This window comes from Protomyctophum parallelum (genome assembly GCF_964188405.1).
Source record: "Protomyctophum parallelum genome assembly, chromosome: 19".
Taxonomy (NCBI): Eukaryota; Metazoa; Chordata; class Actinopteri; order Myctophiformes; family Myctophidae; genus Protomyctophum; species Protomyctophum parallelum.
The window spans coordinates 28845728-28855727 of record NC_139717.1 but is presented as its reverse complement, the minus strand read 5'-3'; the positions used below and the strand labels follow the sequence as shown (position 1 = coordinate 28855727).

Genomic DNA, 10000 nt, shown 5'->3' with positions numbered 1-10000 from the left:
TTGACCCCCAGGGGTTAACTGGGGACAGGGAGGAACTCCTTATTTGGCCAGCACACTCTATAGTAGGGAGGATTATCACAACAAAACAAAAAAAAATAAGTGATATTTGAATTAAGTGAAATCACTGAATATACCTTTAATGATTATTAATGAATTGATTAGTCAATTACAAACGCACCCGGGTGCAGTACCCCCCATGGCCACAATGGGGGGCAAATATCTCACAACGGGTAAGGGCTAGTACTGTATAATACAGTATGAAAAGAAAAAAAAACACGACTGGTATCAGGATCTAAACCTATCAAAGCCATAGACTGCATGCACACACGCCCAGGCTTGTGCCCACCCACGCACGCACACACGCACTCACACGCTGCATGTGGTTGAGGGCGGCTTCCTGACAGGCTAGCAGAGCTGCGATTCAAGCTGGGTCAAACAGAGGAGGAGCTGTGGTGGACAGACTATTCAACGCCATACTTGAGACTGAGTCAAAGATGGATACTTCTGGTCAAATACATATTACTCCACTACAAGTGACAGTTAGCCTGGAATGCAGACTGATTGCTATATTTGTCGAACATAGCATTTCAGACAGTTGCTCTGTCAAATTTGGAGTAGGCCTACTGGAGAACTTGCTTTTAAAAGTGTTCAAAACTAGTGTTAAAAAGTAAGTTGGAATAGCTAAATGGGGGGGGGAAAGGATATGGATAATACTGCAAAAACACACAGCAATGTCACATACATAATTGTCAAATTGTTAAATAAACAAACACACAATATGGCAAGACGTCAATATGACTTAATACATTCTGTTTTCGAGGTAAGATCAACTTTTCTTTCTTCTTAAGAATTTTCACATTTAGGCGAACAAATTATTTATCACCCCATGGTCCAATAAATTGTGTGGCATAAGTAAAAATTTCCACTCTCCAACCACACAATATACTACCAAACCAAACGTTTCCCAAGAGAAAGAAAGATGATGTCTTTTGCAAGGGACCAATCTATGGCACGCCCAACAGACCGCCATGAAAGAGCAGATGACGTGAAATAAAAGAGACAGTAAATACATCTGGCAGCGGTCCTATGAGGAGCGTTTCTCAGTGTAACAAATGGTTCCATTATGTCCGGGGACGTGCCAAACAAACTGGCCCGCCCTGCCAGTATGTAATACTCTACAGTCTACTCTACAAAGTGACTAGTTGACCAATCAGGAAGCTTTTTATGGAGGGACAAATCTATATCATGTTTTCAATACTCTCCGAGTTTTGCTAGATGCAAGCATTTAACCGTTGCCACGTGCCAACGTTTTCCATCTTGAAGGATTCGTATCAAAGTGAAGCAGACAAGCAGAACACTTAAAGGGCTTTGTGTGATTTGAGCAAATACACAGCGAATGAAATGGAAACATCATCTGACCGATGACAATTCAGATTTTTTTTTAATGTAATATTAAGCCTGAGGAAGGTCGCAAGACCGAAACGTTGCTCAATAAAATTGCTCTGAACCAGCAAGTGGCAGTGTGCGGATGTCCCTTCCTTCACATTGTATACTCTCTGTCATCATCGCACCTGCTCCAAATTGCCTGCCGGGTGTGCGGAAGTCTTCTCTCTACAAAATGTAATATTCAAAAATAGCCAATCTACAAACTCGCAGCGTGTCACAATGCATTATGAGATTATATATTGGCCTTTTTTCCCTTTTTTTCTTTTTACATTTCTGAAGACTTGTGTGAAGACTTGTCAAATAATGGTCGATACATCGGTCTGGTTCTACTCAAAATGACGGTCTTTCAGACATAATGTCTGACAGAAAGGTGTGAGCCACAGACCAGTCAGACCATCCAGTGTGTGCACGCACACACACACACACACTCACAATTCCATACAATTCTTGTGGCTTTGCAACACCTACGCCAACACATCACATGCATACGAATACTACAACCCAGAGACTACTTTGCATAGCAGCGACACAGAGGCCCTGGAGGAGACTATCAATCAAAGTGTGTGCGCGTGTGTGTGCGTGCGTGCGTGCGTGCATGCGTGTGTGTGCGTGCGTGCATATTTGTTTTGCTGACACCTACTCTGCCTTAAGACAGTTTCAGTGTGTTCAGTTGCGTACACGACAATGTACACACACACACACACACACACACATTGAAAAATAAATCACAAAATGGTGACAACCCTGGCGTGTAGACGACGATGATGAGGACGAAGGCTGAGCTGTGAGAGACATAAGCAGTGGGCTGCGGGGGGGAGGGGGGGGGGGAGGGGGGGTGTACAGCAGAGCAGACGGGGACATGATTGGGACGGTAGTCTTGACTCTGTGTGTGTGTGTGTGTGTGTGTGTGTGTGCATGCTTACTTTGGGGGTGGGGCAGGAGGCTGTGGACAGGCGGGAGGTGGCCTGGGCGCGAGGCGACTCTGAGGGCGTGGTACTGAGGGAGGCTGTGTCCCTGGGAAGCACCTGTACGCCCCGCGAGATGATGGAGTCTGGGATCTGAGAGTGCGCACACGCACACACACACAAGAGCACGCACACACGCACACGCACACACACACACACACACACAAGGAAGGAAGACATATTGCATAATATGTAGAACAATAGAAGATGTTGAATATTATCATAGTTCTTTTCAAAGTATAGTTTCAAAGAAACTATATTAAGACAGAGGAGCAGGTAAAAAAAAAAGCAAAAGCAAAAAAAACAGCTAAAACAAATGAAAATGATGAGGCTAGAAAAGAGGAAATCGAGGGCACTTTTAAGCTAATATGTACCATACAGCATAAACTGCAGCGTATTCAGCAAATTGACCCATAACCCTGAGTCCATTTGGATCATTATGCTCTTGGAGTTAGTAACGGTCCATTTAGAACCCACTTAAGGAACCGTGGGGGTCCCTGGACCCTCCTTTGAGGACCGCTGTCCTAAAGGGTCTTGTGATGCCTCATTACACATTCATTTAGGACATTCAATTGGACATATGAGGTTTCCAGCCGACAGAGACGACTATATTCTGATAGTAATCATTGCTATAGAGTGTTTGTTCAGTAACAGCTGCAGGTCTCCCTGTCTCTCTCCAGCTCTAAACAGAAAATACATTGTCAGGTACAGTAGATGACAAACTTTCAGCCAATCATGGGGAGAGTTCCAGTTCCAATTTTGTCTGCTAATTTCTCTGTGTCATCACTTACAATTGTACTTTAATCTGTATCCTGCATGCGTTCTCTGTCCTGATTGGATAAAATTGGTATCCCAGTTTCAGTTTCTGAAAATGCATTTTCTGTTAATAAATGGAGAGACATGGAGACTCCCGTTACTGAACAAACAATGAGTATCACAATATAGAGCTTTTTAACACTTATTGAATCGAAGAAAATCACATAATGTACACTACACACAAAAACTTTGACGTTCTATTTTTCTTTTCTTTTTTTCTTTTTTATATTTTTGTGGGTATGATGAAAGTGAATCCAATGACATATGAATGATGAATGAAGACCCGATGGAGACGGATGAGAGGTGTGCAGTCTTACCGCTCGGTGTTATTGGACAATGAGATGTGATACTACTTTAACAACCAAGACACAAAGCACGGTAGCCGTCTGGAGACAGGCTGGGATGGGATGTCAGATGACAACACATGATGTCACATTATGCCTACACAAATAAAGACAGAGTTATGTGAATGAATGTGAGAACGAACAACACAACCAAACTAAAGTGATTCTGTATTTCTTCTATCTCTTTTCCCATCTCTTCTCCTATATTATGCACCCCCGTTCCCCGTTCTCCTTTCCCTAAAAAGCTCTATCTATGCACAATTGCACATATGCCATATTTAGAAATAACTCTTCTTACTTCCGGGCCTCTTTCAATTTCCTTGGTTCCTTGGTGTTACCGATTAATGCTAATTAACCCTCTAACACCCAGCGTTGCTTTTTAGCAACAATTTTATTTTATTTAATTACTAAATTATTATAATTTTTTTCTGTTCTTTTTTCACCTAAATGTTCATTGCAATGCAATTTCAATGACATTGGTCATGATATTTGCATATAAATACCCCCCACAGAGGCTGAAATTCACACAAATTAAAAATGTCTGGACTCTGTGCGATTTTGAACATTTTTTAACCTAAGACTTTTGACCTTTACCCTAATAAAAGTAGGTAAAATAATTGTAATATATGTTTTTTTGTGATCATTAGAATGTCTAGAACATGTTTTATTCATTATTGTGAAAGATATCCCCCAAATGTAAATTATGATTTTTTTATATTATTATATAATTATTATATAATTATTATAAATTTTCCATCAAACTTTATTTTTTTATTTTTTTTAACATATGTTTTAGTGTCAGTCCTAGTAGTACAAAGTAGTAGTAAGGTTGAAATCTATTTTTTGCAAGTAGAAATTAATGCGGGTGTTAGAGGGTTAAGGCTCTGCTGCATTCTGATCAAACAGAGTCAGGGTGCTGCAATTGTGCATGTTGGCTCACTGGAAACACTCGTCGACACCAGTGGGTCTCAAAGTGTCCTTGAGTGGGTTCCAAATGGCCCCGTACGGACTACGGGTGTAGAACTCTGAGAGTGTTCCATTTGTACACTCTCAGAGCTATAGGGGTCGTTGAAATTAAAAGGTTTGAGAACCACTGTACATTAAATGGAACAGAGTCTTAATTAGTGTCATCGGTAACACCTGTGAAGGAAATCTGAAGAGGCCCGGAAGACAAGTACAGTAGGAAGAGCTATTTCCCCAAAATGGCCTACACGTGCATTACAGAGCCTAATTGCTCCTCCGACGCCGGCCCACTGTACCTTGGCGGCGATGGAGGCGGCGGTGATGTGGGAGGACGAGGAGTCCTCGGTGGAGGCCACGCCGCTGTCCTTCTTCTCCTCGTCGTCCTCCTCGCACTGCACGCCCTTGTCCTCCGTCTGGCGCCGCGGCGAGCCTCCGGGTGGCGGCGACAGCGGGGGTGGCGGCGAGGGCAGGTCCTCCAGATCGTCCGCCGCCTCCTTGACCTTGACCACGGCGTCCCGCAGCAGGTCAATGGCATGCGGCAACGCGGGCAGGATGAACTGGAAGCACTCCTGGAGGAGAGGAGAGATTGCAAACGACAACATTGTGAGTTGTCGAGGACAATAGAGTCCCAAAGTACACAAGTAAGTACTACAAAGGAACTAGGATGGCAATCTAGCATCTCCCTATATAACACGTCTGTCTGTCTGTCTGTCTGTCACTGCTATAGCATTACCATACCACCACTATTACAGTATTAAAACTACCTCACACGCTATTGTTAACAGAACTAACTGCTGCTATCAATGGAAACTACAACTACTGTAACATTGGCACGCCATTATTATTGCGACCGTAGCTCGCAGATTACTGTGAAAACCTGCCAAACCCGTCCGTCCATCAGTCAGGTCACACCTCCATATACTGTATAGTTGTCAGCCCATCACGCCTCGTGACATCACGCCTCGTGTCACGTCACAACATCATATGGTCATGTCGATGCTCCATATATAGCCGCCTCCATATATGAAGATCACGACACTGACCTCATCAAACCCTGGATAGCCATGGAGAAGAAGATCATCACCTACTGTAGATCTGCATACTGTATATGGAGCCTGCCAGCAACTCTATATCTGACCTCAAACATCAAACCTTTAGATCTCCATATATAGAGCTGACCTGTTCTGACACTTCACATGTTGTTCTGACCTCGTCCAACCCTGTACACTCAAGACACGCTCCATATATGGCCAGACCTCATCAAACCTTGTACACTATATGGCCTGTTCGCCCAGCAGTGAGTCATCACCCAGGCGGATTGATGCGTACACGCCCTAGAGGGCGAGGTCGCTTCTCACAAACAGGGCGTAAAACTGGTTATAATACCGCTTCTATACCAGTACAGTACTACAAGTGCTGTTTCTAACACTGCAACTTGTATCACTGCTGCTATAACTACTAATACAACTACTTTTCGCAACTACTGGTACTACATTTTAGAAACAACACCATATTTCTGAACGGGCAAATCATTTCTTTGCAAAAGCATAGAAATATGTTGTGTTGTTCACAGAACTGACTGACCATATTTCAGCAGTCCCCAGCACAGAAAACCACTCCTGCATAACTTTACCAAATGCTGTTGCTGAATATACAATGGGTGTTTAATGGTCATTTTTTTTCTTTTGCTACAACTCCTACATATATTTTGTCCAAACCTCATGCAAGTGGAGGACTGACCCTATTCGCTGATGATAAGCTGTGTTGTTGTAGTTCTGAGCTGGGTGGTCAACGTCTCGCATTGGTCTTATTCCTTTTGGAAGTGGGTCAAGTGCTCTTAGTCTTAATGGTTTGTTTTAGCCTGTAGTTTGGTGCCAGATGGATGGGGGCGGGGCTGGTACATACAGTACAATAAGTGCCAAAATGTTTAGGTAAAAAAGGGAAATCCAACTGGCATCCTCGTTATGTCTGACAACTTATCTGACACGATGTGAAATATGCAATGAAGCACTTGAACCCTAGTCATCCTTATTCCCGGGCGAAACATTTGCCAAAAATAGCCTAGTTGCCACTTTTTGAGCAAGAAACTGACCTCCTACAGTACCTTCTAATTCATTGCAAGTTGTTCTGGCAAACAGTGCGCGCCCATCTGGGAGTCTGAGTGGATGTAGCAGAGTAGCCCTGCCTGGAGCCCTTGATCATGGGTGGTGGGGTGGGGGGGATATATTATTTTGGTATATGTTGGTGGGTAAGTTTCCTATGTGGGAGGCCACCGGTTTGAATTAATGTGATTGCACATGTATGTAGACTATAGACAAGGTGCTATTATTTTTTGATTTACAGTAAGTAGAGAATGCACATTCACTCTGGTAATCAGGTATAGCAAAAAGAAGATCAGCGTGAAAAATAATAGAGTGCACACCGTTAGTCTTGCCATGTTTATCACAAGATCAATAGTGGGATCAGGATCTTCATCAGAATTAGCTCGTATTTTTAGCCCAGCAAGCAGCAGGACTCTAGTCAGTCAGTCAGTCAGTCGGTCGGTCGGTCAGTCCATCCGTCAGTATCAAGCTAAATATCTAAAGAAACTACTGGTTGGATTGCCATGTAATTTGCTGTGTGTCTTCACATTCTTTGACCCCATGGCCTTTTGTCTAGTGCTACCCTTAGGCCAAAATCTGAATTTGCAAAAGATATCTGAAAAAACGAATGGTTGGATTGCCATGAAACTTGCTGAGCACATTCTCGGCGGAACGGTTTGCTCTACCCTCAGGGCAAAATGTCAATTTTGTACACAATAATATCTCATAATCTAACATCCAGATTGCAGGATAAACCGCACTAGTTTTGGTAACGCTGTGGCTTCAGCGATATCCTTCTTACACCAACATTTCGACATGTTTTCCGTTTTATAGCTTTTTATTTATAGTACTTTTTTGTAGGATTTATGACTCTATGGATTGCAACACCGGTCGGTTCAAACCACTTTGTCGTGATTGGATGTATGTTGCATGTTGCTTACTAGCACAGCTTTTAAACTTTTAAGGCTACTACACACAATTATGCTGTGACCTTTTTTGGTGCACGCCGACAAAACCCCCGATCAGACACAAGATTGGACATCACTCGCCATGGTTTTGCTCGGTCTGTGTAAAAAGTAGGGTACTGGTAGAAGATCCGACTGCGATTGTAGTGCTCGGCAACGCCTCCCCGAGCTTTTCTTGTTATCTGGCAGTTTTGATATTTGGCTTTGTTGCTGACTGAAAATCACATTGTATGAATGGGGTTGTTTCAATCACTACCCCGAGCAGATCCCTGCTACAGCCAATGAGAGCATAGGACAACTCAATATAGACATTAAAACATTTGGAACACGTACGTTGTGCACGTTGTTGCATACAGGGTTTTGTTTTTTATGGGTTGCAGGTATGAGGAGACCTTTGTCTCGTACTGTAGGCTTATAGAGTAGGCCTACACAGGTTGTGCGCGCACGTGTGTGTGTGTGTGTGTGTGTGTGTGTGTGTGTGTGTGTGTGTGTGTGTGTGTGTGTGTGTGTGTGTGTGTGTGTGTGTGTTCACGCCACACTGTTTGAGGTGTTGTATATATTCATTGTTGATGACTCTGCACCTCCCACTCAAGGACATCAGTACATTACGGTTTTGAGGCTCATCTTACCTGTGACACTTTTGGGCTGACCGTAGGGAACTAAGGAGTCTACCAACCTAGGGGTCTTCTAGTGCATTTAACCAGAATGCTTTACAATGTGCCTGACATTCACCCATTCACATAAACATGGCAGAGGCAGCCATTCATGCAAGGCACCAGTCTGCACAGACCTGCTCCGTGTCGTTGATAATTCTGTCCTACAGTCTGCAGCACGTACAGTAAGGTCTATAAATGATCAAGCCATAAAGCAGATGTGACGCCTCCTCCCCGCTTCCGTTTTGTCTTTACAGTGGTACAAATTTGTCCTAATGTAAATCAAAATAACCTAAGCCTATATAGAGCGTCGCAGTCCCACCCCCTTTCATGACAACGCCAGGCCCAGGAAATGATTCCCAATGCATTTTTCCTCATAGACATTTCAAAAAGTATTAATTTAAAATTTAAATTTTATTTACGCCGTGGACAAAGCCAACTCCAGTTGTGACAAATCATGATAATAAACACAATATTTTGGACCAAACAAATAATTACAAAGAAGAAAAACAACAAAAAAAGTGTTGTAACCTGACGTTTATTTCTTCTTTCTAATTATCTGTTCGGCCCAAAAAAATGTGTTTGTTGTCATGATTTGTCACAACTCGAGTTGGCTTTGTACGACGCTTAAAAGGTCTTTAAATAAATACTTTTTGAAAAGTCTATGAGGAAAATGAACAGCGAATCATTTCCTGGGCCCTGGTAGGGGGCGGGACTGCGACGCTCTATAGCTATTGCTGCTTAGCAGAAATGGAAATTCATAAATATATTAAATGTAAAGATATTTGAAAATATATTTTCGTGAACGGAAATGACAAACAGATGACAGCTTCCTGTCTCTGCTTTCGGGAGGAGTAGTTCCAGACTCTATATATATATATAGCAGCATTCAGAATTGTTATACTGGCTACCTGAGACTGCAGGGACCCACCCTGCTCTACTTCTAAAGGACGCACGCACGCTGGGAGGACACGGTTAAGGTAATGAAAAGTGGTCATTTGACTGACCATGATTGAATTCACACCGACAACATTCTCAGCCTAAAATCCATCCCATTTCACCACTGCACCGTGGTGGGTACTCCGCGCCCTTCTGTGTTCCGGAAAATACAAAAAGTCACCACGTCTCAACCACATGTGCCACGCCACTGACTATAGGCCTTGAGCTGCTTCGCCTTTTTAAACTTGGGTGAGAAACCAGGGAAACTTTGGCTATGCATTCAGTCATTAACTGGTATAGAAACACCAGGATGCCTGTTACATTTAATTTAATGATTGAAGAGAGGAAGAGAGAGTGAGAACAACCCCTGCAGGTACATTATAGTTAGTGCCTCCCTTTGGCCAAGTGTACCAGCGAGCACTCTCTCTCTCTCTCTCTCCATGTCTCTCTGTGTCAGTATGCCTGTGGGCTCCTCAGCTCTACTAAACGTTCCATTCTCCTCACTCCAGAGACGAGCACTAATCTGTGAAATTATTTATCTTCCTGTGTATTTTAAGCATTGAAAGGATTGCATTATTAATGCATCCCGCATGCCTTACAGTGTTAGGAGCTGGCTAGAAGAGAGAGGAAGAGTGGGAGAGTATGTGCTTTGCATTCCATCCCATTTCAGGGTAAGATGCACATTGCAGGCCTGACAGAATATGACAGAAGTAACTGTGGTTCCACGGTAAAAAAAATCGCATGGATCCACTGTATGGGGCGCGCGCACACACATACACGCACGCACACACGCACACTGTAAATTATATGTATTGCATTGAAATCATT

General features: G+C 43.1%; 2 protein-coding genes across 3 annotated transcripts in view; one reads left to right on the top strand and one right to left on the bottom strand.

Moving 5' to 3' along the window:
* The window catches only part of vgll2a (vestigial-like family member 2a), a 436332-nt gene that overhangs the window by 245807 nt on the left and 180525 nt on the right, over positions 1–10000 (top strand). The gene's annotated exons all lie outside the window — the stretch shown is intronic.
* Positions 1–10000, bottom strand: part of gphnb (gephyrin b) — a gene marked incomplete at its 5' end in the record, with an annotated part of 127483 nt that overhangs the window by 55310 nt on the left and 62173 nt on the right. Inside the window, 2 exons of one of the 2 annotated variants that reach the window (XM_083789817.1) lie at positions 2370–2525; positions 4750–5103. In XM_083789817.1, the coding sequence (XP_083645943.1) occupies positions 2370–2525; positions 4750–5103 (510 nt within the window). The remainder of the gene's footprint in view (positions 1–2369; positions 2526–4749; positions 5104–10000) is intronic. The other variant, XM_083789818.1, reaches the window with a different exon arrangement.